This window comes from Panthera leo, chromosome D4 (genome assembly GCF_018350215.1).
Source record: "Panthera leo isolate Ple1 chromosome D4, P.leo_Ple1_pat1.1, whole genome shotgun sequence".
NCBI lineage: Eukaryota > Metazoa > Chordata > Mammalia > Carnivora > Felidae > Panthera > Panthera leo.
In genome coordinates this window covers 86,812,239-86,839,864 of record NC_056691.1, presented here as the reverse complement: position 1 = coordinate 86,839,864, position 27,626 = coordinate 86,812,239, and the positions used below count along the sequence as shown (strand labels likewise).

The window sequence follows — 27,626 nt, the reverse complement described above, 5'->3', positions numbered from 1 at the left end:
CATGCAGAACGTGCGTGCGGCCGGCGGGCTTGCCCTGCGCGCCGGGCCGGCTGGGCTCCGCGGGGGCCCCGCCGCTTACCTTGCGGAAGTGACCCTGCGCCTCCAGCAGCTTCTTCTTCCGGGTGGCCGAGTTGGCCAGAAGCTGGCTCCATCTCTTCATGAGGGAGGCGTGCCGGGCCTCGATGGCCTTTGACTGAATGTGCTTGGCGGCCAGCAGCTGATCTTTGAGGGCAGTGATGTTGGCGATGCCCTCCTGCTGGAAGGCCTGCAGGCCGGCGTCAAAGGTTTCCTGGAACAAGGAGCTAACGGTAAGCCAATCTGTAGGGTTGGCAGGGACGCTGGAACCCGCCCTTTCTGGGGGCCTCAGCGCGACGGCACCAGAGCCTGTCTGGCCAGCCGCCCAAGCCAGACTGTCGGCCCAGAGTCCCCACCTTCTCCTGACAGCCTCCTGCCCCACAGGCAGATTGAGGTGTGGGGCTCCCTCTACGTGCCCCGCTCGCCCCACTACCTCCGCCCGGAACGAGCGCCTGCCTCCCCACCTGACTGCCTGCAGTTTACCCTTGGTGACCTAGCTGAGCCGCTCCCCTCTGGGAAGACCTTCCCCATCAGCCCTGGCTTTCTGGCACCCGAGTCAGACACCGCTGGGGTGTTAAGTCCACAGCACACCCTGCCGTCGGGCCGGAGCACAGATGCCTGGTCTGGAAGCTCCCCGAGGACCAGAACCGCACCCTGCTCACTGCTGAGCCCTAGGGTGTTTCTCAGCGAGAGCTGCAGAGCACCAGCCGCCTGCAAGGACACGCTATCTGCACACATTTCGGTCGGGCAACAAAGGGGCCAAGACTGACCTGTTTGGTAAGGAGGGTCTGCACGGAAGACAGGTCGCGGCCATAATCGTCCGTCTTCAGGCTGTTCTCCTTCTCACCTGAGAAACCAAAAACGAGAAATAGGCCAGCCTCCTTGGTACAGTGAGGTGAATTAAGAAAACCGAGGCACGCTGTCACCCTGTGGATGTTTAAATCCCAAGAACGCTAACAGCGGTCTCCGACCCCATGTCAGCCGGTTCCCACCTCCCTGCAGCCAGGCCCGTTCTCTAGCCGGGCCGGGACGAGGTCCTTCCAGCTCATCCTGGATTGTGGTTCAATTGTCGCTTAAGTGACAGCAACCACCAGGGTCACACGGGTCCCAGAGTCTGGTCCCCTCTCGCCCCGGAGCCGGACTGCACCCTGGGCCCGGGCAGCTAGGGGACAGCGCAGCTGTGTGTCCGCTGCCGTGCCATTTTGTTTGTGCTGTGACGCCCGTCACTCCCTCCTGGGCTAAGGGTTTTTGCTTTGTTAACCCTTGTGCTGACCCACGGCCCCCACCCTCGGCCTCAGGACACGGTGTCTTCTCAGACACCCCTGCAATAGATCCGTTTCTTCTCTGGAGAAGAAAACCGACTGCTGAGGAAACAGATGAGCTACGGCCCTGCACCAATCCTCCTGGCCGGGAGGACGAGAAACTTGGGGCCAGGCTGGACGGGCCAGCGCTCACTCACCGATCCAGGACTCTACCACGTCAGCCTTCCAGTTGAACTGAAGGAAGGCCGAGTTCTCATCAAGCTTTGCCTTCCTCTGGGCAGCGGCTTTCTCCAAGTCTGACACCTTCCCGTTCAAGCCCTTCATCTTTGAAGAGATGTTCTCCTCATGGTGATTGTTCTAGGCCACGGAGAGAAGGCACAGCCTGGTCAGCCTCACCCCCGGCCGCAGCCACCACACCCGTTCCCTCCCTGCCCGCGAAGGCCCTCCGGGCCGGTGAGGCGGGCCGTGCGCCCCGCTGCCCTCCTCCAGGGGGAGGGACGGCAGGAAAGGCTTCTCCACGGGCAACACGGAGTAAAAGCCTCGAAAGGGGAATGCTGGCAACTCCACTCACAGGAAGGAGTTCTGAAGAAACACTGAGGAATGTGCCGAAACGTCACGATGTATTCGTTTTTTTTTTTTTTTAAGTAAGGCTTCACACCCAGTGCAAAGCCTGAACTCATGACCTTGAGATCAAGACCCAAGCTGAGACCAAGGGATGAATGCTCAACCGACTGAGCCACCCCCTAACGAGGGAACCCCTCGTTAGCATTCTTGATAGCAAAAATGGAGAAAAAGCACAGATACTTCCAACTTACTACACATCCAAGAAAACGGCTACTACACACAAGCAACAAAAACAACGTTCAGAGGGGCGCCTGGAGGGCCCCGTCGGTTCAGCATCGGACTCCAGCTCGGGTCATGATCTCACAGTTCATGAGATCGAGTCGCGCGTCGGGCTCTGTGCTGACGGCTCGGAGCCTGGAGCCTGGAGCATGCTTCGGATTCTGCGTCTCCCTCTCTCTCTGCCCCTCCCCTGCCTGCACACACTCTCTCTCTTTCTCTCTTAAAAATTAACATTAAAAAACAAATAAAAAAACCCAACGATTCAGAAAAAGCGGACACTGACAATTCTTGGGCCCCAAACACTCAGATTCAGTCTTGGATAAACTGCATTTGAAACCATACACAAGTCAGCATAAAACGTAGAGAGAAACTCAGGGAGGAAACAAAGACTGTTGCTGACAGCAAAGCACCGGGCTCCGCTGGAAGGCTGCAGAATATTCGCAGTCACGGCCCAGGCCACAAGAACAGAGAACACGCAGCAGGGCTGCGTGCGCGTGGAGATCGTCTGCAGGTCTCATCTCTGTCCATACGTGGTATGTTTCTGAAATCAGCTTTCCTGTTAGTTTATTGGCTCATAAGCGCAAGGGAGAAAAGCTCTGCAGTGAGCACGGACTCGAACATACTGCTACCTCCTACGGACCGGATCCCTAGTCTCAAACCCCAGGCTTGGAGCAAATCCTGTGACGAGAAATCTTATCTACTTGTTGCGTTTGCAACAGGAAGCTACAGCTGTTAAAAGGTACTTGTCTCGTGGTACCGAACATCTGTCACCGCACCTAAGTGATCGCGTCACTAAGTCGCGACCAATGGCAGCACCGCGCCTAGTCTGGAGCGCCAATACGCAAGTGACCTGACTTCACTGCTGGTGAGAAAGCCCAAGACCCCTCCCGTCTGCCCTCCCTCAAGGGCTGCCGGACCGAAATAAGCCTCGTGATTTTAACACATTTGTTTCTAAAACATCCTGGACGCAGCCAGGCTTCGCAGTGCGACGTACATCGACGGAACTGGACCTATCCTATCCAGGGGAGGCTGTACGTGTGGAAGAGTCAGGGAGGTGAGGCATGCAGACCTCGCTGGTGATCGATCCTTCTGGTGGCTTTATTTTTCTTGCATTTTCTAGTACTTCTGTAAAGAGCTCGTACCTCCCAAGAAAAACTAAGAGAGCCGCTACGTGGGAATGCCAATGTCGCAGAAAGACCATCAGGGATGCTTCTCTGCTTAACAAAGGCAGGGAATGTAAGTGTTGTAGAGTAACTTTACCAACTGGCTTCGGAAAGGGGGAGAACACCCGACCAGTCATATAACCCTTCTCTTCTTTATGGAATATGGGAATGGAATTGCTACCAGTCTCTATGCAAAAACCTTTCTTGGGGGAATATTCCAGCAGATGGACTTTGTGCGGGCATGCACCCCTCGTGTGGAAAATGAACATTTTACAGGCAGGCCAGGCTCACCTTCTTAACGAGGTCTTGTCCGTTACTGCAGACGTCATTCACACGGTCCTTGTGCACAGTGAAGTCTGTCTCAAAAGCTTCATGTTTCTTTAGTAAGCCCTGGAATGGAAGCAGAAAGGCCAGCTGCTGAGGGCCTGGCATGTGCCAGTACCTGGCAGGGGGCACAGAGCACAGAGCTGTAAGCCACCTGACCTCACAAGCGTCCCAGTCTAGCTGGAGGCTGAGAACACAGGGACCGATGTTAACAGGTAATCATAAAGGTGGTAAAACCACGATGTAGCAGGTAACTGGCAGTGCAGGCTGAGCTTGAGAAGGGACGTCAGGGAAGGCCTTACTGAAGGGGTTAACTCCTAATCAACCACTACAGCGTCCCTCTTCCCCTGACAAGACCACACAGAAAGCACTAAACCCAACACAAGCTTAAGACACACCCAACCAAATGGGGACTCTCAGGCTAAGGTTTCCCCTGGGTTCAGCTCCTAAACGACCTTCCAAGTCTCCCTCCCTCGGTACAAGTGAAGGGGCGGAAACAGGGCCTCTGCACGGGCCGGGACCGTGCAGAAGACAGACAAACCCTTTCCTCCGTCTAAACCACCTGAATAGGACACCCCCTCTGAGAACGTGGCTCGGGGGCTACCCAGACTCTTGGGAACGCAAACTCTGTCTCCACGGCTGGTGGCCCAGATCCGGGAACTTCCGACCAGAACGTGTGGCTCCTCCCAGCAAAAGGGGAGGCGTTTATCCAGCCCGTGGCCCTGGCCTGCTTGCCACCATGTGGCATGGATGGTGTCATGTGATGCCTGGGGCTAAGCCTCGAAGCTTCCACCTCTGCCACTTTGAATGCTGCCTATGGCAGCTGGGCAAGGCAGCTGGAGGGAGGCGAAAGGAAGGGAACAGAGATGTGCCAGCCGCCAGGGACACTGTCGTGGTTCCTTGGCCCACAGCCCCGCCCCCGCCTTGGGGCTGTGTGAGGGGCCCCACTCAAAAGTGGTACAACCACGGATAACAAGCCGCTGCTGCCTGTATGACTGTGACACGGCCACAGCCGCCCGTGTGCTCAGGGTGTGGGCTCGCGTGTCCCCTGGAAACAAGGGCGTCCTAATCCCTGGCACCTATGAACGTGGAACTGAGGTCTCTGCAGATGCAGGTATAGCCAAGTTCACATGAGGTCACTGGGGCGGGACCTAATCTAGCAGGATTTGTGTCATTTAAGAGGGAAATTTGGGCACAGACACCGCCGGAGAGAAAGCCATGGGAAGACAGACACAGAAGGAAGAGCCACGTAAAACAAGCAGATTGCAATTATACTGCCACGAGCCAGCCAGGAATGCCAGGGAGAAGCTAGAAGAGGCAGGAATGAGCCTCCCCTAAAAGTTTCAGAGAATGAGGTTCTGATGCACCTTGATTTCAGCCTTCCAGCCTCCAGAACCACAGGCCCATAGATTCCTGCTGCTGTACGCCCCAAGCTGAGGGCCCCAGGGGACCAATGGGCACCAATAACCCGTGGAAACAGGGCCCCCTAACCGACCATGGGGCTCTGGTCACCAGGGCTGGCGGCCAAGGCAAGTTTGTCCAGAGGGGCAGGGTCTCTCGCATGAGGTGGGAGGACTGAAACCAACCAGCGAGACCGTGACTGCTGGCCGAGAGCTCTCCCGGCGTGAACACAGCCACTGAACAAACCAGCAGGCGCCAGCTTCTCTGACCTGGATCGCAGCAAGAGTGTCTCCGTAATCCTCACTGGCTACCAGGGTCATTTTCTCATTGATCCAGGCTTCTTCCTCCTCCACGTTGGCTACAAACTGCTGATACTCCAAGGACTCCTCCAGCCGCTGGCCTCTAATTACAGGAAACGGAAAACAATCAGCCATTGCCGCTAACTTCAATCCTGATAGCTAACATCTGCTTACAAATATTCACACGTGCGGGACATAAGTGGTTCCGTCAAGCCCTCCGCGTAATATGCAGCAGAGATAGTGTTGTTCAAACGTGAAATTTGGGAACCACGTGTTGGGTTCAGATCCACATCATGGGACGAGCTGAGCACGGGCCTGTCGGAAGGGGCTCTGAATGAGCCAGCTGTGGTACTTGCACACCCAAGAAAAAGGTCCAGGCGGTGGCAGGAGGGCCCAGAAGCTCTGAGCCCGGCCTTGCACGCTGCACCCACATGCGGGACACGCGCGCCTTCCTCTGGCCGCTGACCTGGCTGCCGCCAGCTGCTTCAGCTCCTTCCAGTGCTCCACGAACTGGGCCAGACGCTGCTGAATCTCCTCCTTCCCAATGGTGTTGTCATCAGACAGCTTCTTCCCAGTGTCCAGGACACCCTGAAGGGCGAGAAGGATTAGATCAACAGCTATCATCTGCTTCTAGACGCATCCAGGAAAAACCTCAGCATCACATCCACAACTTTCTTCCAGGTTTGGAACGAGGGGTCATAAACACCGTAGGCCTCGGTGAAATGAATGAGAGCAAAAGATTTCTCTGCACGTCCCCAGGGCCCATGTAGTCCCCGCCACCGTCTTGGCCGGAAGAGGTCCCTCACCTGAATCGCAGGCTCGTGTGCAGCCAGTTCTGCCTCCAGCCGCTTGTGCTTCTTCCTCAGGTTCTGGACGCCTGTTAGGTCCCGGCCGTAGTCCTCGGAGCTCACCAGCAGCTTCTTCTCCCTGGACACAAACAGGCACTCTGCACCTCCCTGTCTTCAGCTGGACAGGTCGGTCGCGAGCCGTGAACCTACATACGCTACGATGTCCTCTGCCTACATTTATCCCTCTCTCCACAAAAATCCTTGCCAGTGTTCTGGGAGACGAAAGCCTCTATTTCCCAAACGAAGAGCGTCCACGTATGTATCTAGGAGCACCTACCCGCTGTCGCCCTGTCAATCCTACTTCACCAAGTGTGCACACATCACACGTAGAAATACATAAAGATACGGATGGAATTTTTTAAGGAAGCGAGGAACAGGAGACAGGATTTTGTCCTTAAATGACGGTGTGTTTACATAAAGCTACAGCAACTTTGTGACAGGGTAGGAATGACAAACAAAATCCTTCCTTCAAGGACTGATCCTGCTGGGCGATCAGGCTGTCGTCTCCGGAGGGGCAGTGGCCAAGTTCCCCAGGGATCCCAGCGCAGCTGTGAGGTGCTGCCACCACCCAGAGGCCGTCGATGACCCTGTCACAGCACACCTGGGTGCCAGGAGAGGCCTGGCACGTTCTGCCCCACTTCCCCGGAGAGGGTGAGACCTCGTGGCCTGGCGCTCCGGACGCCCGCCCTGCCCGTAGCCCCCAGCGCCCGCCACCCGAGGCTCAGCGGGCGTCCCGGAGGACTCAGAATGGGAAGCCCCAGGGACACGTACTTGATCCAGGACTCCTCATCATCCATGTCCCGGAAGAACTGGTGCAGGCGATGGGATTCATTCAGCTTCGCTCGCCGGGAGGCCGCCATGCTCTTGATCTTCTGGAAACGACCGTTGATGGTGTCCCGCTTGTCCTTCACTTGGGACGTGTCGAAGGCGCTGCTGGTCATCAGGCTGTCTGCTTGGCTGTTCAGGTCCTTCAGGCGATCCTGGGGCAGGGGACACAGCAGGAGGGGTGAGAAACCTGGTTTCCTGTGACCATCTTCACAGGTTGTGCAGTACCGACGATGCCAAAGTGCAACACGTGGGGCCCTGGGGCTCTAAGGGATCAAAACTACTTTTTTAATGACACAAAGACATTTATGCGCCCCTTTCGCCGTGTGGACGTTTGCACCACGATACAACAGTGGGGGGTGGGGGTGGGCAGGGGGCGGTGCAGACGCCTCGGCTCAAGGCCGTACCAGCAGGAATCCCATCCTTCCTGGGCACGCGCTTTCCCTTAGGGGCATCCTTGTCAAAGCAGAAGTTGTTAGTGTCATTAAATATCCATCTTGGAGGACAGGCCACTTTTAACATCCTGTGTGACCAAATACTCCTGCCACGTACTCCGGCTCGAGGACCGTCCTGCAAAGGAGCACGTGTCGTGAGCCCAACTAGCTGCTATTTCACAGGCCATTTTCATGCAAAAGAATGATGACCAGCAAATCACGATCATCCAGATGTCGGTATCTGACAAATACTTGTCGAGAACAAAGCAAACACTGTCACTTTCCGGAAGACGGAGTTTGCTGTGACTGATAGACCCGAACTTTCATGTGAAAATGAGGATTCCAGTAGCTGCACGTTCACCTCCACAAGCTCGACAGCTGCTCGATCTGTGAAGATTTTCCCGTGAGACTGGCTTTGATGTTAGCAGACGGCACATGTGATATCACATAAAAAAACGTGCCAGCGTTTAGAAGTCCTGCGTAACTCAGAATGTTTTCCAAACGATTTTGTAACATCACACATGGGTAAAAAACAACAAAACCAAAAACCAAAAAAAAAAACCTTTCTAAGTCCAAGATGGACCCATGGATTTTAATATTAAATGGTATGAAACACTGGTCGATAGAGTTTCAGAGTCCAGTTTGCAACTAACCTTTACACAACTAGCATGTACTGAGTTTGGTATTAGAGTATCTGTCATCACCTGGGTTAAAACACCATTCCCTTCCCCAACTCCCTTTGGGACGCTGTGTTTGCCCCGTATCTGACACACTCCCATAAACTGAATTCAGAATCAGCTACAAGAATCCAGCTGTACTCCATTAAGCCGGACATTAAAGAGATTTGCAAAAATAAGGCCAATGCCCCTCTTCTGTTTTTTTGGTTTTGAAAAATATAATTATCATCCATAAAGCATGTTACTCGTGTTAGGGGCACCTGGGTGGCTCAGTCGGTTAAGCATCTGACTTCGGCTCAGGTCATGATCTCACAGTCCGTGAGTTCGAGCCCCACGTCGGGCTCTGTGTTGACAGCTTGGAGCCTGGAGCCTGCTTCAGATTCTGTGTGTGTGTGTGTCTCTCTCTCTCTGACCCTCCCCTGTTCATGCTCTTTCTCTGTCTCAAAAATAAGTAAATATTAAAAAAAATTTTTTTTAAGAATGTTATTCGTATTAATTTTTCATGAGCTCATTATTACTTTAGGTAAATAAACTCGTTCTCAGTTTTATCCTTTTTCATTTTGAAATAATTACAGACACACAAAAAGCTGTAAAAGCAGTACAACTTCTCCACCTGATCTCAGCCAAAGGGCCGAGAAGTGATAAAGCAGTACAACTTCTGTCTGTCCCTCATCCAGCTTCTCCCCACGGTAGCAGCGACCACGGCGTGCTAGCAGAGCCGGGACGTGACCCTGGCATCGTCCACGGGCCTTCGTCAGAGTTCACCAACTTCATAAGCGTCCATGTGTGTCTCTGGGAGTGCAAGTACCTTCCATGTAATTGGACCCTACGTGCAGATTCACGTAACCCAAAGCAAAAGACATTGTTCTGTGAGCACAAAGGAACTTCTCTGTCCCTTCGTTTGCTGCACCCCACCCCTGTGCCTAACTCCTGGAGACTGCTGCTCTGTTCTCCATTTCTGATTTTGTCATTTTGAGGATGACAAAAAGCACTTGAGACTGTTTTGTTTTTTTTTTTATGTAACTTTTAAAACGTGATTAATAACAAATATGGACAAAACCCACATAAACTTTGCAGGGCACCTTCAATCATAGTGCTGGGCATAAAACGGCCCTGAGGCCACACGCTTGAGATCGAGGCTTCAGCTGCCAGACATCACACTCCTTCCCCCAATGTGCCAGTTCCAGCACAGCTGTGTCCCCGATAGGGTGCCACCGCCCCCTCTAGTCACCTCATGGGCAGATATGTCAGCCTCCAGCAGCTGGTGCTTCTTCAGCAAGTTGTTCACAGAGGCCAGGTCTTTGCCGTAATCCTCAGATGCCAGAAGGGCCTCCACCTGGGGGTGAAACACAAAAGTGGGGGCTACCGTGTGGTGCCCAGCACTATATGATGCGTTGAGTGTTCCGGAAAACCCAGGACGCCCGGTTGTTCGGCCACGTCTCCGGACAGCTGCAAACGTGTCAATCACAGGTTAGTTACTGCTGTTACAGCGACTCTACTTGTTCCGGCCCGTGCGGCCTGAGTCCTTCTCCCTCCCTGTCAATCAAATGCAGATTCGAGAGAGCCTAGAACTTGAAATACTACAGCTGTAGGGTCATGGAGCCTTCACCGAGGCACAGGGGCCAAGTGAACAGCAATCCCACCTCGAGGAGCCTCCCCCGAGGGAAGAACAGGCAGGAGGGACAAAGATTAATGTACAAAGGCGTTCAGTGCAGATGTCCCACCACAAAGCCGGGAACACCTGAGTGTCCAACAGCGTGGGAATGATAAAACCACGGCACAGCTGTGATGGACTCACGCAGTTATTCCAACGTTTAAGAAGACTCTGCAGTGACTCAGAATAGCACGCCCAACACGTACTGAGAAAGGACAACGTGAGCTCAACTATACGTAAAAATACAGCTACGCTAATGTTCACGGAAATACATACAGATGAGAGACAGATGTTACTAGTGGTCTCTAAAAATTTTGATTTCTTTACGCTTCCTCACTTCCCGAATTTTCTACCAACTCTGGCCTCCTGACCTAACTGCTACTTTGGTTTCTATCTGGGCACAGACTCATCAGGGCTGCCAGCCACACAGACCCCATCATCACTGTCTATCTGCCTTCCCTACAGAGAGGAGTGAGCTACAGCCCAGTTCCCACCATACACAAGCTCTTCCTGTCGCCTTCATTCTCTCTGCTAATAAATCCCCTAAAACACACACCTCTTATCTGATAACGAAGATTTCTGGGAAAAGGGGCACCAGGGGAGCCCTGCCCTTTCACGGTCTGGGGCTTACTGACTGGCCCGTCATCCCAAACGACCAGAAATCCTCCAATGGTGGGAAGGAAAACCTGCCATTACCTCGGACAGCCAGAAGTCAAAGTCCTTGATTCCGGTGTTGAAGTTCTGCTGCTTGTTGGCCTCTTTCAGTTTCTGGCTCTTTTCAGCTGACTTCTGCACCAGGAACTGCCACTGGTCTGCTAAGGCCGCCAGACGGGCCTGGGGAAGAGAAAGGAGCCACGGGAGATGCTGAGCCATGGAGAGCAGCACCCCCTCCTGAAGCCGAGCGACTGGCGGAGAGGGCGCCTTTCTCCCAACGTTCCCCAACGTGTGTGTAACGTGCACAACTCAGTTTACGCTCTCAGGACTGTGTTTCAAAGTCATCGTCACACCCACCGTACCTTGACAGCGTCCTCGCTGCCAGCACAGGCCCCGCGCTCGATGAGGGAGTTGCCCGTGTCGATGACACCGCGGATCCGGTCGGCGTTGGCGTGTAGCTCCGCCTCGAAGGCCTGGTGCTTCTGGTGCTTGCTCTGAAACACCAGAAAGACCGCCTTTCAGAACCAGGTCCTGCTCGGTCGCTTCTTTTTCAGGGATGAGGGGTTGTCAGCAAGAAGGGAAAGTGGTAGAGAGCTGAAAGAACTGGGGGCAAGTGACGTTTTTTAGTGACGGCAGACACCAAATTTTGGACGTATTTTAGGGCTCAGTGTTGGGAGTTTGGCAGGTCTGCACCAGGAGAAGAAATGAACCCGCTCAGGAGTAGGTGAATTGAGTCAGTTCTTAAACCAGCTGGACTGGCTATCTGGGAGCGAAGTCCTAGGATTATATACTTTTGAACATTCTGTATAAATCAGCAACAGGCAATTGCAACGTTTCATTTACTCGGACGTCAATTTCTCTCCACGGCTTTCTCCTTAGCATACAGAGCATCTAACAGATAACACACATCTGGCCCGCTCCTCCTGCAAGGCCGAGATCACTCTAGACGGTCAGGCTGACCCTCCACTGACAGAGAAGAATCCATAGCTGCTGCAGGCTGTGGCTTTGCTGCCTTCTCACGAGGTAGCTGACATTAATCAAAACTTGTGAATACAGTCAACATCCAAGCTTGACAGTAGCTAGCAATTTATTTTTGCTAGGAAAAGAGAGGGCCGGGAGAATGACGGGCTCCTGATGCTGGGGCTGGAAGGGATTATTAAGAATGCACAGAGAGGGGCGCCTGGGTGGCTCAGTTGGTTAAGCGTCTGACTCTAGATCTCGGCTCAGGTCACGATCTCGCGGTCTGTGAGACGGAGCCCTAGGTCAGGATTCTGTCTCTCTCCTCTCTCTGCCACTCCCCACCCTCTCAAAATAAATAAACAAACTTAAAAAAAACTCCACAGAGAAACAGAAGGTCTAGGAAACACCACAAGGAACAGTGCAAGGACACAGCTGTGGCACAATTCTGGGTGAGAAAGGGAGGGTCCAGGGGAAGGGATTATTTGGGGGAAAAAACTAAAACACAAAAAACAGCACGGTCGGGGAAGGATTCTGCATCAAATGTTTCATTTCAGGGGCAGGAACTGTCAAAGGGTGGAGCCGCTGGGCCGGCGCCACGCGGCGCTAATGTCGAGGTGGCTCCTTCACGGACTCCGGTGCCTGAGGCCCGGCTGAGACCGAGAAGGGTCCAATCCCTCCTGACCCCAGTCCAATGCCCCTCTTCTGTTTCTCGCTCCCATCACTCACTCCTCAAACCGCACCTATTCTGTTTCTTCATTGCTTCCATCTGTTTAGAGAGACGTCCGAGCTACATCTGGACTGAAAAATCCCCTTCACTAACCCCCTGAGTAATCACGTCCCCCTTCTTCCTTAACCTCTCACCCTGGTCCCTGTTAGATTTGGAAGCAGATCATCTGCTTCTATGTGGCTCTTTAACTGTCCCTCTCCGGGGACCAGCACCTGTGGGTGGCAGCCTGGGTGCGTCAGAAAACACACTACGCTACAGACTCCATGCTCTCGGCCTCCAAGAACCGTGAGCACGAGTCTACACAGACAAAGCTGATTATTATTATTATTTTTTTAAAGAAGTGCCTCTGGAAAGACAGCGGTTAACTACTGCCCCCAAATCAAACATTGCACAGAATGTGCCTAAGTGACACATGGGGAGAGGGAAGGGGGCGCAGGGCTGCAGGCTCATTAGGACAGAGAAAGCCACATCCCACAGGGACACCTGATGGAGTGTGATGGATCATTAGAAATGAGAAGCATGGGTGAGGAGACACGAGTGACTGCGTGTGGCCACAACAAGGATCTACGCAGAAGGACACAAACACTGGAGCGCATTTAACTAAAACTCTTTTAAAAAATTAAAAACTTACCAGCAGCTTGGAAAGCTACAAAAATAGATTAAAACAACAAGAGTTCAGTATACTGAGGTGAACGCACATCTCAGCCCTCAAACAGCAGCCCATTTTGCTGTCACACTTCCCCTGGGAAAGCTCAGCCTTTGGGGCAAACAGAGGGGACCCAGCAGACTTTTCAGAGCTGACACGGGGCTTCAGAGCCTTCAGAGCTTACAGGCTTCCGCGGGGAAACATGAGGAAAGCCCTTTCTCACGTCTGAGAGTCTGGTGACCCTCTTCCACCGGTTCAGCTTCTTAGAATAATTTTCACCGGCTCCAACACAGACATAGAACTGGTTTTCTAGGCACAGCCTCCTCTTCAAGACGCCTTCTCTAACAAAACCTACCCCGCTCACTGACGCGGGCCATCGCAGAGGCGAGCGGCCGTTCGGACCTGCTCACCTGGATGTTGGTGGGGTCCTTGTATGACTCATCACTCGCGGTCTGTAATTTCTCGCTGATCCAAGCCTCGATCTCATCCACGTCCCGGCTGAACTGCTGGAGTGTCTGCGATTCTCCCAGCTTTGATCTCTTCTCAATCATCTGGGCTTTTAGGCGTCGCCACCTGACCAAGGGAAACCGAGCCCAAAGGTGAACCTCCCTCAGAATGGGACAGGCCGGGAGGCCGGTCAGCACCACGCGACACCCACCTGTCCAAAACCTCGTTGCGCCGACTGGAGATGTCGCCCTTGGCATAGTGGCCGGCGGCAATGAGCTGGTCAGCAAAGGACTGGAGGGCGGCGATCTTCTCTTCCTGGCGGCAAACAAAGGCGGGAGGTCAAGGTGGGTGGGACGGCCCAGCCTGGACCGCAGGTCTTGCAAAGAGAATGGTTACTCTTGGGTGACTGGGAACTCGCTGTGGCAGGATCAGAATACACTGACACTTTAGAAGGCGAGTAAAAGGCCAGAAGAAAGCTTGATTTCGACCATTACGAGAGTAGAGTTTAACTCAAGAAGACGCCAGGTCACACTGGGGACAGGAGCTACAACACCAGAGACTGTCACACACAGAATCAAACTGGTGGGAAAAAGGAGTCAGATTTCAACAAGATGAGTTATAAATCGAGGTTCCTGTCTTCCTGAGTTGTTTCTGTTCACGCATTCTCTTTCCTTACTACATGTTATAAATTTCCTCTCTGTGGCATCCCCATTAAAATCTCAGAAATACCAGAATTTATATACCTAAGTTTTAAAAACCATTTTTCCGTGTGTCCTTTTCCCTGGACTGTACGGGTATCTGTTGGAGGCGTAGAGAGGACGGTTCTTCCTTTGTATGTTCAATATCAAGTATTCCAATTTAAGGCAGGGGCCAAAACTGTGACTCACCCAAGTCAGTGACTAGTTTTTATTTTAGTCGTTATTACAGAAAGGAAAATAAGCCAACAAAGAGAGACGACCATCTGGAAAAATCTACATTTAGACCTGGAGGTACAAAGGCCTCACCTGCACGTTAATTGCTTTGTCGAAGTCCTCGTGTTTTTTGATCAGAGCCTCCACGCTGTCCAGTGAGTCTCCCTTGTCCTCAGTATTCAAGAAGGCCTCCCGGGCGGCCATCCAGTTCTCAGCTTGCTCGCAGTCCCGGTGAAACAGCTACAGAAGGGGAGGCAGGTGGGAAGATGGGGCCTCTGGCAGTGAAACCCCGGCCAGAAAGCCCGTGGCAAACAGGGCGTGATGGCCCTCACGCGTACCTGCAGTTCAAGGCACTGATCCAACATCATCCTGCGCTGAGCCCAGGCCTTCTCCAGACCTGCACGCTCCCGATCGAGAATATCCAGTTTCTCCTTGACCTCTGGGCTGGCATAGTGCCCATGAGCCAACAGCTGCTGCCCAAACTGCTCAAATGCCTGGAAAGTGCCAGCCCTGGCATCAATTTCCGTTCGGTGCTCCTGCCAAGAGGAGGGAAGGGGTTAGATAACCCGCTCTGGACGCCCACCGTCGTGTCAACCACCGACTCACGGCGAAGGGTGGTGCTGGCGGCAGAGGCAAGGTCTTCCCGGCCCCGCAGTGCTACCTCCTTTCTGCTGCTCGGCCGGCAGGTCCACCTACCTGGTGTCGCTCCAGCAAGGCTTCAGCTCCGGTGACATCCTTGGCGAGCTCGTCTGAGGACACCAACCCTCGTATTCCATTGATCCAAGACATGAGGTCCCTGGCAAGCAGACCCACAGAGAAATGGCTATTATATTACCTGGCAAGTAGGCTTTCTGCCCAGGAAAAAAGAGCCACGCCACTCTGGTCTCAGAACATTATTCAGGGTGAACTAGTTAACCCACTGAATAATTATTCAGGGCTAACTAGTTATCTACGAACTAGCCAATCTACTGAATGGCTAACTAGTTCATCTACATCTCTGGGCATATTTCAAATCCTCTTGTTCGTCTTACTGAGACATTAAGAAAAACTGAAAGACAAAAAAAAAAAAAAAAAAAAAAAATCAAGCGTTCCTCAGAAGACAATGAACGAAGTTTGTAACTCACATCTTCTGTTTCTGCAGAGGAACAGGTTCTAACAGAGACAACAGCTATGGTTAAGTTTTCCAGATGAAATCACTCTTCTTTGAGCCCACAGCTATCCCAGGCCTCTGCACATGCTGAACCCAGGTTCTTACTGATGTCCGCACACGAGGGTGCAAAAATCAATGTGTAAAGGCACAGGTCCTAGGCTTCCTTGGATAAAATACACCCACAAGAGGCAAATCCACAGAGATGGAAAGCAGACTCAAGGAGAGGGGAATGGGGAGTGATTCCTCATGGGGTTTGGGGTATTCGTCTGGGGTAGTGCAAACTGTCAAAACTACAGAGAGCTGGCAGTGGTATAATGCTGCAAACACACTCATTATCAATGAACTATATACGCTTTAGAATACGTAACCGTATGGGGGCATCTGGGTGGCTCAGGTCATGATCTCATGGGTAATGGGTTCAAGCCCTGCATTAAGCTCGCTGCTGTCAGCTCAGAGCCTTGAACCTGCTTTGGATTCTCTGTACCCCTGCTTTGGCTCTCTGCCCCGCCCCCACCAGTGCATGCTCTCTCTCTCCCTCCCTCTTTCAAAAATAAACTTAAAAAAAGTGTAACTCTATGTTATGTGACCTTAACCTCAAAAAAAGAAAAAAAACAAAAACAAAAAAACCCAACTCCTGCCAGAGAACTGCCTGCCCGCTCCTATCTGTACAGAGGAAATGCCTAGATAAAACACACATGTACACGCATGCAGGTATGTGTGCAAGACCCTCGTTAGCACAAAAGCATGCCACAAAAAAAACACCTGTCCTGAATGGGTGCCAGGGACCAAGTCATAGATCACCCAGCAGTGGAGCGCTACGTAGTCTTAAGACAGGTCCCAAGTCATGGGAGATTCTGCTAGACAAGTGGTCTGGACTTTTCAAAACCATCAGGGTCATCAAAGTGCAGAGGGATACTGTTCTAGGTTAAGGAGACCATTCTATCACTGCAACAGTAATTCTCAACTGGATCCCGGACCAAAAAATAAACCCTGGCTACTGAATACACATTTGAGACAACGTGGAGAAACTGGACGCGGACTGGATTCAATACTGCTGGACTGGACTGGGTTAGGCCGTGGGGTGGAGGACAGATGTGCGGTGAACAGGAAACCCTTGTCTGCAGGAGACACAGGTCCAGGCTCTTAAAGGTGAAGAAAGGGCCACGGATTCGCAACCGACTTTCAGGTGGGCCAGCAAGACGGAGTCATGTGTTTGGAGGTTAAGCCAAAGTCGTAAGAACTTCACTGGTGACTACAGATGAAGGATGTCATCCATGTTCACTGCTCCAGGCTATTTTTCTACAGCCTTGAAATTTCTCTAAATAAAACGACTGGAAGACACTAAGGTACATCTCTACTCTGAAAGATTCGTCTGAGGAAGAAACAGAAGAGGGTCTGGCGGGAAATGGGGGAGAGATGGCGTGCACGTGCACATCCGAGACCGGGAAGCGGACACTTATTTTTTGACTTGCTGTCATCTGCTAGTTTGAGGGCTGCACATCAGCCACGGAGCGCTTTCCCAACGAGCACACAAACGCTTCTCCGCTCCGTACCGGAAGTCACTGAGGAAGCGCTGTAGGTCATGGGAGTCGCCCAGCTTGGCCTTGCGCTGGTCCGCACGCTTTCCCAGGCTGCTCCACGCCTGGTCCAGCTCGGTGCACTTTTCCTGCAGGTCCTCGGCCGACTCGGGGTGGGACTGGATCAGGCGCTCGGCTGTCTCTCCCAGGGAGTTGACCTACAAGAACGAGGTGGCGGGATGGCAAGTGAGGGAGCCGTGCTCTGCCTGGCGGCAGCTGTGCTCCACCTGAGGTCAAGACATCAGAGGGCACTGCCACCTCTCACCTTGTCGCCAAGAGCCGCCAGATCTCTCTCGAAGCCCTCGTGCTTGCGCTGTAGGGCCTGGACGCTGGCCAGATCGTGGCCATAATTGTCTGTGTTGAGAGCCTGATTCTTCTCTTCAATCCACTCTTTGGTTTCGTCGGCATCTCTGAGGGGAGACACACAGGCAGTTAACGACCGCTGAGCACGGCTGCCCCGAGTACAGGACGAGACAGGAAACGGATTTAGCTGTGGTGCCTGGACACCAGTAGCTGCCATGAAAAACTCTAAAAGAGCAGAAGAACACACGGTCATTCGCTCACTATTTACCAAGCAGTCTACCCCATGACACGCGTCCCAGATGCCAGAGCCCAGATGTCGATCAGATCCAAGTCAGCCAGCTTAGGGACTGCCAAGGTCAACGCTCCCCCAGCCCTGCGCCACCCTTACCTGTGGAACCTCTGCACCTCGTGGGCGCTGCCCAACAGCTGGCTGCGCTCCTCGGCCAGCTGTTGCAGGGACCGCCACCGTTCGTTCAGCTCCTGCGGGAGGACACGGTCAGCTCAGCCATCCTCTCCGCCACGGGCCCAAGCCAGGCTCACATGGGGGGCAGACAACCAAAGCGCCGGGGCCTGGCTTGCGAGGAAAGGGTGGAGCCCAGATGGTCTCCCACTTCCGACCTTCCTGGCTAAGGAGGTTAGCAGACACTAGAGCGCAAGTCCAGAAAGGAAGGACCTCGCCAATGTCAGCCACGTGTGATGGCGAGAACGCTCCGTGAATATCTGACCTAGGATCACCCCTGAAGCTGCAGAGACACGCAGCCGGCTCATCTTCCCTCGCATCTCCCGGCCTGGTGCCTGCCACGGAGCGACTGCTTTGCGAGCACAGCCGTGTGCATAGATCCCAGAACCTACTTCCCCCGGGCACCGAGGGCAGCTGCACCCCAGGCCGCGGCAGCCCAAGAGGGGCAGGAGCGCGCAGGGCCCGGTGCTGGAGGAGACCAAACACCGTGGGGACCAGAACGAGGCCAAATGTCTCCTGTAAGAAGGCAAGAGAGACATTCCCCGCCTTTCAGACACTACACTTCGTGCAGCTCCCAGCCCCGCTACAACCGAAGGGAAGGCCGACTTTCCCGTTAAAACCTGGCGAGTTCTTGGCCAGGAAAGCCGACCACGCCGCCCTGCTGTGTGAGGAGAGTGGACATTTGCCCAGGACACACTCGGCCCCAGGAGAGTAACAAGTGTTACAGATGTAGTCAGAAGAAGGAAGACAGTGAAGGAAAGCGGGAGCCGAGGGGGCTGGCCGTGGTCTCTTACCTTGATGGAATTAAAGGTGGCCACGGTGTGAACCATCAGGCGAGCAGACTATGGAGGGGAGGGAAGCAGAAGAGCAACACTAATCAAGTGTCCGCCAATTAAGAGACGATTTTGAGAAGTGCCATTAGGTCCCGATTATCAACCAAAATTATCTTTAAGGGACACTGTCAAAATTCTGAGCAGCCAGTGGAAACGCATAAAGCAAGACGTGATTAAGTTCACTTGCTGAAGAGTTAAGACAGTGAGTGGTGACAACCACCATTAAAACAGCGGGCTGGCGGTGGGGGTGGGGGTGGGGGGAGGGGGCGCCTGGCAGGCTCCATCAGTGGAGCTTGGAACTCAGGACTATGAGTTCGAGCCCCATGTTGGGAGTAGAGATCACTTAAAAATAAAACCTTAAAAAGAAATAAAACAAAACAAAACACCAGCTGGCTGGACAGAAAAAAGAGCTCAAAGACTAAGTATTCGTGTCTTCTTCCTGTTCATGCTACAGAAGAGTCCAGAAAACACCCAATTTAACAAATGCTGGCAAATGACACTGAATAAATACACCAAGAACTTCATATCTCTTCTTGGCTACTGGGCTGCTCTTCTTTTTAACAGTGTCCCCTCTGAACAAAGGGCAACAGCCTTACCAGATTTAAACAGAACAAAACAGTGAATTAACTATCTTCTCATCAATAGAGAAATCAGATGCCCCTTGGAATCTCAGAGCCCACTTACTTTTGTCTGAAAGAAACCCCCCATTACAACGCCTGCAACCTTCAAGTATGTTGGGAAGAGGACAGGCCAGACTGGGACGCAGGTTAGTCAGGCTCCTTGGGTGTTCCTGGGACACACCCACATGACACTTCCAACCAGTGTGGGCGTGTACAGGGTTCAGAAGAAGCCTTTGTGTCTCCAATCATTTTCAGAAATGGAAGGATTTTCTGGTTAATTTTAAATTTTTGAGGTGGCGTTGACATTTATAAAGCCATCCGAAATACACTTCTGCAAAAAATACCTGTTACCAGGAAACTCTGCCAAGGGTTAGACAGGTAAGGGTGTTGCCCCGTCACATTACCACTGATCATATATTGTACAGAAGAACAATTAAGGTTGAGAAAAGGGGAGAAAGCTGAATCAAGAGGAAAAGGTATTCTCCCCGGAATATGGAGCCTCTTCAATGAGCAGAATGATCAGGGCCAGGGGGCCAGAAGCAAGAGACCCTAGTCAAGCACCCTCCCTGCATCTGTTGGGAATGATGTCTACTGTGGTTGGTATGTCTTTTTGTTCCTCCTTTTACATCTGTCTGCAGCACCTGGTATCTTCCAAGAAGCATTTCGTAGACTCCCAAGAAAAGCGGCTAGGCAGAGGTAATGTCCTTGTTCCTGTTCTGGCCTTGGGGACTGCAATCCTGTGGGTGGGGCCACACCTAACTACACGGGGTCACCTCTGCAAAGTTTATTCTGGCAGCAACATGGGTCATAAATGCCATTGTACTGAGCTTTTCCATGGAACACTTTGCTCCTCTAGGTTAAGGATCACATTAAAAAAAATTTTTTTAATGTTATTTTTGAGAGAGAGAGAGAGAGTGAGAGAGAGAGAGAGTGAGAGAGAGAGAGAGTGAGAGTGAGAGAGTGAGAGAGTGAGAGAGAGTGAGAGAGAGCGAGAGAATGCGTGTGAGCACGTGCACATGAGCCGGGAAGGGGCAGAGGGAGAGGGAGACAGAGTCTGAAGCAGGCCCCAGGCACTGCATTGTCAGCACAGAGCCTGATGTGGGGCTTGAAATCATGAGCCACAAGATCATGACCTGAGCCGAAGTTAAACACTTAACCAACTGAGACACCCAGGAGCCCCAAAGATCACATTTTAAGACCTGACAGAGCCAAAGAGTATAAGGAGAGGCTCAAAAAGAAACCACCCCAAACAAGTCCAGAAATGACCAAAGACTCCCTAAATACTCAGGAACAGACCCCCCGGAAAAACACAGAAAGTAGCTGTGTTCCTGAAAACCTTAGGAAATGATCATTTGCAAAGGGGTTCTCACCTTCCATGGGGAGGCTGTCTTTGAATCCGCTTCATCCTATTCAGTGGAGGAAGCAGAGTTAGACAGCCGCACAGGGCAGCAGGAAACGACACACCCCACCCTGTGCTGCCTGAGGCGGGGGGCCCCAGAGCGATTAGCCAGGGTGGGATTCCCTCTGGGATCCCTGACTTATTGCTGGCTCACAGCACTCCACAAGGCCGCTTAAGGGAAACGAAGTCAACAAAGAGGAGACGAAAATTCTAGTCGTTTATGGAGTGAACAGAAATGAAGAGAATGAGGAAATTTAATAAGAAATCCACCAACTTTTCTGTGTCCTGGTCATAGGATTCCCTTTGAAAAAGGCTAATAAACCAACCTGAACAACTGTTGTGGAAAAGTTTTAGAAAACTAAAGAGAAAAATCATTTTTATCTCTTGGAGAATGGAAACAGAAACCGATTTCTGCTATTCCCTCCCCACAGAGTTTTATAAACAAAAGGCATCTCTGAGGTTCAGGGACAGAAATCCTTAAGCGGCTCAGGATTATATTCTTCCCGGGACCTCATCCCCATCACGATCACGTTCCGCACAGACTCACCCTGGGCATCGCGCCATACACCTCCTACAAGGGGAGAAGGAAATAACTTTCACTGTCACGGTGCACACACACCTGTCAGACCCGGACGCGAGGAGAAAATGATAAAAAGACACACAAAGGCCACAGGAACTAAGAGTCTAGCAGACCAAGTGTCTGTATATAAAAACTTTTACTCTGGAAGGGGTGACTTTACTGTTAAGGGCTACATAAACTGTCAACAACCTTCACGACATTAAATGGGCACGTGGAGAAGACAGGAGCTATCTTCCCCACTATGTGAAGGGAAACAAATTGGTTTAGGATGGCAGAGGGGACCCAACCACACCCCGGCTCCACCTCTGTGCTGTGGGACATTACGGATCGAGGGTCGTGCTAGGAAGGGACCAGAAGCAAACCGCTTCCCGCCAGGAGCACGGCCTCCGCGCCAGCCCGGACACTTGCCTGTTGCTGTGCCGCCTGCACCTCCTCTGCCATCAGACCTTCCGACTCCAGGTCTTCAGCCACCTTGTTAATGTCCTTCAGCCGGGACTCATTGGCCTTCAGATCCTTTAAAGCCAAAACCACAATAACTAAGACTCCACGAGTAATTCAAAAGAGAAAGCGGGCAAAATATGTTCATAAGCTATGGTTCGAACCTACAAATTTCTGGTTAACGGGTATCCTATGAGCTAGTTTTTCTATTACTTGGGCAGTCACCCAAATCAGAAATCCTGACGGTCACGATCAAGGAAGCCAGAAAATAATAGGGCGTTGGGAACGGTTGGTCTCAAATTTGCTACATTAATTGTAGTTCATAAACCATTATTCTGTCTGAATGGAACTCTGCTTTTACTTTTTTTTTTTTTTAAGTTTATTTATTTATTTTGAGAGACAGAGACAATGCCAGTGGGGGAGGGACGGAGGGAGAGAGAGAGAGACAGAATCCCAAGCGGGGTCCGTGCTGACGATCCCTTATGCAGGGCTCGAACCCATGAAATCATGAGATCGTGGCCTGAGCCGAAACAAACAGTCAGATACTTAACTGACTGAGCCACCCAGGAGTCCCCATCTTTTATCTTCCTTTGGAGGAGAAGAATGTGTTTTAGTTTTTTTTTTTTTTAGAAATTATTTGGGAGACGGCACGTGTGCATGCGTGCAAGCAGGCAACCGGCTGAGGGAGAGGGAGAAAGAGAATCCCAAGCAGTCTCCGCGCTGTCAGTGCAGAGCCTGACTCACGGCTCAATTTCATGAAGCCTGAGATCATGACCTGAGCTGAAAGCAACAGTCGGACACTTAGCCGACTGAGCCACCCAGGAGCCCCGAGGGGATGTGTTTTTAAAATGTGATGAGGGGCGCCTGGGTGGCTCAGTCAGTTGAGCATCTGACTTCAGCTCAGGTCACAATCTCCTGTCTATGGGTTTGAGCCCCACATCAGGCTCTGTGCTGACAGCTCAGGGCCCAGAGTCTGCTTCGGATTCTAGGTCATCCTCTCTCTCTGCCCCTCCCCTGCTCACGCTATGTCTCTCAAGAAAATTTAAAAATGTTAAAAAAAAAAAAAAAAAAAGTTAAATATGATGAAATTCTGATGTCAGCTTCTGTGGGAGAAAAAGCCCCTCAACCCACATGATCTGGTTCTACAACTCTTACACTGAGGAGTGGACACACAAAATGCAGTTTATGCACAACGATGGAATTCTATTCAGCCCTAGAAAGTCCTAGAATGCTGATACGCGATACAAAAATGAATCTGGAAAACCATTATGCTCAGTGAAAGCAGTTAGTTGTAAAAAGTCATATAACGTAGGATTCCACTTATACGAAACGTCCAGAGCATGTAATCCAGGGACAAAAAGCAGACTGCTTGCCGCTACGGGCTGGGGGTCACGGGGGAGGACGCTCCGATGGGTAGACAGTGTCCTTCTGAAGTAGAAAAGGTAACAGTCGTCTAGCACCATGACGTGCTATATGCTTCGGAACTGCACACTTCAAAATGGTCAATTGTATGCTGTCCGAATTTTACGCCAATTAAAAAAATATTTCTAGAGGGCGCCTGGGTGGCTCAGTCGGTTGAGCGTCCGGCTTCGGCTCAGGCCATGATCTCACAGTTTGTGGGTTCAAGCCCCGTGTCGGGCTCTGTGCTGACAGCTCAGAGCCTGGAGCCTGCTTCGGATTCTGTGTCTCCCCCTCTCTCTGCCCCTCCCCTGCTCACGCTCTGTGTCTCTCTGTCTCTCAATAATAAACAAATGTTAAAAAAAAAAAGTTAAAAAAAAAATACTTCTACACGTTTTGGTATTTTACGTCCCAAAACATTCTTAGAAAAAGTAGAGAAAACAGCACGTGTTCCCTTGAAACTAGACTGAAACAGTTTCAAGTTTTCACAGAGGGCTACACACAGCTGGCAGAGCACAACCTGTGCCACGCCGGTTCCAGGAAACTACAGTCACAGACGCAGAGAACCGAGTCTCCAACGATTTTTCAGCTCAGCTGCAAGACCTCCCGTACCTTCTGGAAGTCGTCAAACTTCTTCTGCAGCACCTCGACCTGCTCCAAGTCGGCGCCCACCTCCTCGCTGGTCAGAGCCGCCTCCTTCTCGTTGATCCACTGCTGCAGCTCGTTCGCCTCGCGGAACAGCATGAACCGCTTACAGCTCTTCTCCAGCATGCCCTTGCGCTTCTCACCCAGCTCCAGCAGAGAGCGGTACCTGGGTCATCGGACAGGGTGACAAGAGGGGGCGAGGCAGGCAGTCAGCTTCCCGAGGAGACTAACCTGAGGGCAAGTCACCGGGTGTCTCCGAGATAAGGGTCCGAGGCCATGAGTTGGTAATGACGGTGCCCAGGAGACAAGGCAGCAGACCTCGGATGAGGATGAAGCCCCCGGGGCCCCACACCACAGCCTCAGGGATGAGCGCCACGCTGTTCACACCTGGGTGGCTCGGACAGCCCGGCACAGTCATCCCGGGGCCAACGTCACGACCACAAATGACTGGGACCCAGTGTCTAGCACGGTAACACAGGGGTCATGCGAGCAGAGCTGAGAGACGAGATGAGTGTGCTGAGCACAGCGTATGCAGGGCTCCCGCTCCGCTCTGACTCTCTGAGCAGCCCCTGGCGGCGGGCGAAGGCACACCGAGCTTTAAAACAGCCTCATGCGGGACGTCAGCCTCTCCGAACAGCAGGCAATTTCTAAAGCGGTATCTCTATTTCTTGGAAAGTTTTGCCAACTTCAGAAGGAAAATTAGGTCGGGTACAGAGTATCTGTACCACGTCGACAGGTGGAAGACTTCTTAAGAATCAAAGAATGCTCGAACTCTTGCGAGCTAAAACACAAAGGGCTGAACTGCTCACTACCTTCGGAGACGTGCAAATGACAAACTTAGTAAGACTAAGGTAAAGCTTAAAGAAAAGCTACCATCACCATCAAATCTAAGCTTCTCAAAGTGAAAGAAAAAAGCAACGAGCTACCGAGAATCAGAGCACTTTTAAGGGAGGAATTTCGTTCCTAGTAGGGAACACTCCGGCACCGGCCTTTGGGCTCGCTGCCGATAGTGGCCGCTCCACCACCCAAGCCATCAGGGGGAGAACCGACACCACTCTGAGCACACAGCTGCACACAGAAGGGACCCGGGGAGGCAAGCGGCCACCGACGGGGCACAGCGGCACCAAAACCTCTTTCCTAGGAGCGCAGCTGCTGCAAGGCCTCACAGTCCCCCCCACCTCGTCTTTCTGGATGAACGAGTGCCTTGGAAAGAAGCGGCAGAGGGAGAACGGGCACGGGCGCTCGGCAAGGCCGCCCGCCTACTCACAGTTCCTGCACCTGCTTCATACGCAGAGACACACTGCCGGCCTCCTTAGTTATGCGCGTCCTGCACGGGGGCACAGCAAAAGCATGCACGAGTTAGTGGGATTAATCCACGGGAAAGGACAGCGGCAGCTCCGACTCGTGCCAGGATGCTTCAAGTAGGGGCAACTGAGGCGTCCGTCAAAAGCTCTCAGAAGCAAGCCAGGCCACAAAGGACATCAGTAAAGAAAAAGCCGGCAAAGTAAATTAGAGGGGTTAGTTCACCTTCATTTTCCTGAAAAATCTGCTGTGTTTAAGGCAGACAACTTTCCTGTCCTGGCAACACCAGTCATGTCACAGAGCAAGGCCAGGGGGACACAGGACTAGCATGAGAAAGACCTGGACTGAGAGCTTCAGAGGCTCCTCCAGTCACGTATGGGGCCTGCTGCTTTGCTCCCACAGTTGTGATCCAGGCCCAAACTGCTCTCTTGTCTCCATAGTAACAGAAAAGGTCTGGAAGTAGACAAATAACTGATCTTTTCAGGGATCGCCAGGGTCCCCAAAATTCTGTTGTCCTAAACTCTAGCGAGACATAGCTTCTGGATATTTTTCAAGTGTCCAAAACCTTAAGGTCATTAGCTGAGCAAGACATGCCCTACGGGAGGGACAGAGGTCAGTATGGGGGCTTAGCTAGAAAACGGGACGGGACATTTTATAAAAGATAACCTCCACCTCCAAGCACAAAGCACGAGAGAGAGCCACTCTCTCAACAGCCTTTTAAAAGGCGCAGAGTTGCAGGGGTGCGGAACCTCTAAAAACCAATCCAGAGCATATCCCCAACTGGAGGACAAAGGTTAAGAGAGTAATGTTTAGAAAATGCTGTTTAGGAAAAGACTCTTACAAAAGCCAGGAAAGAAACAAAACACAGGAAAATAAAGGTATCGGTCAATGGTCTGAGGTCCAAGTAGGACACTGGAGGTTAAAAGTGACTTGGGGACAGTGGGCAGAAGGTGTCCCGGGTACACGCAGGCACCAGAATGGCCGCTCCAGAGCCTCCGGACGCCACCTAAAGCTCGGCCTGTGTGGGGTGTGAAGGAAGCCCCAAGTGACCCCGGGACCTCCGTGGTCGCCAGCGTGGCCCTTACTGGTGGTCAATCTGCTCCTGGCGCACGGCTATGCTGCCCTGCTCCTCCAGCAGGTTCTCGCGGGAGGCTGACTGCGCGGGGTCCAGCTTCTTCACGTACGCAGCCGGCACGAAGCCCTGGCGGTCGTTCACCTCCACCTTCCACCAGTCCTAAGGAAACAGACGGAGAACTGAAAGCAAACTCCAGAGGAAGGGAGGAGCCAAGGAAGCCTGTGTGCGCGCGCGTGAACACGACGGCTCTGAGCGTGTGAAGAGGATCCTGTGACCACGGCAAAGTCACTCCGCACAAGGACGGACCTGCCGGTCCTTTGTGACCTGCCGAGTACGGAGTGGGTCCCCAGGGAAGCCGCAGTGACACCCAACAGAAAGGACACCCTCCTGTTAGACACGCCAGAACGGCACTGACGCTGCAGCCACTAGCCACACGTGACTACGTCCATTTAAATAAGTTAGAATAATAACCACTTGCACCAACAGCTACCGCAAAGCCAGCACACACACAAAATGTCCACCATCATAGCAAGTTCCCCTGGATAATGCTGTTGGGTAAAGCAGAGTCAGACCAGAAGGTCGGTTTAGGGTCAGCAGAAAAATATAAATCACCGGGTTTTTTTTGGTTTTTCTCAAACTCTCACGATGAGGGTAAACTGGGGGTGCAGGAGTAAGGGTCCTTAACAACGGCTGTGGACATTTCTCTAGCCTTAACTAAGACCTTGTGGGAGTTATCAGATGATACACGGAGCACCAGGCACTTCACTTCAAAGCCACTGTCAAACCACCACAGGTCAAGGGAAGAAGGCTGATGAACCAGAACCATCGAAACATTTGAGCAGACAGAGCCTATGGGGTAATGCCACAGTGCTCTTCAACTATCTGCTGTAGCCACAGAGTCTAGATTAAGAACCGACAGTTCTTAAAACGTCCTGAAAAGATCTGGCTCTAAAGAGAGGGAATTTCACCTCAAGGTGTTCAATCTTGAAGCCAAGCCATTCTCGAGACAGCTGCTTTCGGGCATTCAGGAAGACGGACAGATTAACCCTCGGGATCACACACGGGGTGAAGCGGTATCAAGGGGGAGACCGACTGGGAGGCTCTGGTCTCCTCGAATTCTAACCCAGCCGTATTTTAGACACGGCGACTCACAGACACGCAGCTGAGCAAAACCGGTAGTGCTCGTGGAAGGAAACGCACAACCACTTTCGATGCCTTGCCTTGTTGGTGCTGTTGAGTAAGGTGAGAATATCCCCTTTCTTCATGGTGACCTCCCGAGGGCTCTTCTCCTGATAGTCGTAGAGAGCCAAGACCAGCTCCTTCCCGGTCTCATCATCCATGGGGGCCACTTGTTGCTAAAAATCCAAAGGAAGGGCACACACGGTTAAAGGCTGTCTGTGGCGTGTCACCTAAGTCCACAACAGACTCCAACTTCAATGGCCGTACCAAATTTACCACACGCATATTTGAGAGCTCTTCTCTGAAGCTATCAGTAAAATCTGACCGACCCCAGAACTTAAGCTGTTGGAAATCTTTACTCATTTTAAACTGTTTGCGCATCTTTGTGTCACGGGACTTAGCAGTGAGGTCACGAGAATGTGACCTACGACTGGCACATCTGCCGGAAGTGCCCAGGCCCTTCAATTCCCTGCGCACCCCCCCACTCCCAACCACCCCGGGCAACCGCTAACTGCTG

General features: G+C 52.2%; 1 protein-coding gene across 7 annotated transcripts in view; it reads right to left on the bottom strand.

Annotated features, from left to right (window-relative positions):
* Nucleotides 1-27,626, bottom strand: part of SPTAN1 (spectrin alpha, non-erythrocytic 1) — a 61,489-nt gene that overhangs the window by 6,127 nt on the left and 27,736 nt on the right. For 3 of the 7 annotated variants that reach the window (XM_042914059.1, XM_042914056.1, XM_042914058.1), the window contains exons 21-48: nt 27,151-27,285; nt 25,941-26,089; nt 24,821-24,880; nt 23,521-23,719; nt 21,481-21,585; nt 21,040-21,063; nt 20,464-20,499; nt 18,435-18,482; nt 17,569-17,660; nt 17,143-17,287; nt 16,854-17,035; nt 14,847-14,946; nt 14,489-14,686; nt 14,244-14,390; nt 13,451-13,554; nt 13,203-13,365; nt 12,778-12,792; nt 10,822-10,953; nt 10,502-10,639; nt 9,383-9,487; nt 6,987-7,195; nt 6,174-6,294; nt 5,834-5,955; nt 5,338-5,470; nt 3,635-3,733; nt 1,535-1,694; nt 846-922; nt 80-289 (exon numbers count right to left, since the gene is read on the bottom strand). In XM_042914059.1, the coding sequence (XP_042769993.1) occupies nt 80-289; nt 846-922; nt 1,535-1,694; nt 3,635-3,733; nt 5,338-5,470; nt 5,834-5,955; nt 6,174-6,294; nt 6,987-7,195; nt 9,383-9,487; nt 10,502-10,639; nt 10,822-10,953; nt 12,778-12,792; nt 13,203-13,365; nt 13,451-13,554; nt 14,244-14,390; nt 14,489-14,686; nt 14,847-14,946; nt 16,854-17,035; nt 17,143-17,287; nt 17,569-17,660; nt 18,435-18,482; nt 20,464-20,499; nt 21,040-21,063; nt 21,481-21,585; nt 23,521-23,719; nt 24,821-24,880; nt 25,941-26,089; nt 27,151-27,285 (3,408 nt within the window). The remainder of the gene's footprint in view (nt 1-79; nt 290-845; nt 923-1,534; nt 1,695-3,634; nt 3,734-5,337; nt 5,471-5,833; nt 5,956-6,173; nt 6,295-6,986; nt 7,196-9,382; nt 9,488-10,501; nt 10,640-10,821; nt 10,954-12,777; nt 12,793-13,202; nt 13,366-13,450; nt 13,555-14,243; nt 14,391-14,488; nt 14,687-14,846; nt 14,947-16,853; nt 17,036-17,142; nt 17,288-17,568; nt 17,661-18,434; nt 18,483-20,463; nt 20,500-21,039; nt 21,064-21,480; nt 21,586-23,520; nt 23,720-24,820; nt 24,881-25,940; nt 26,090-27,150; nt 27,286-27,626) is intronic. The other 4 variants (XM_042914057.1, XM_042914060.1, XM_042914061.1 and 1 more) reach the window with 4 other exon arrangements.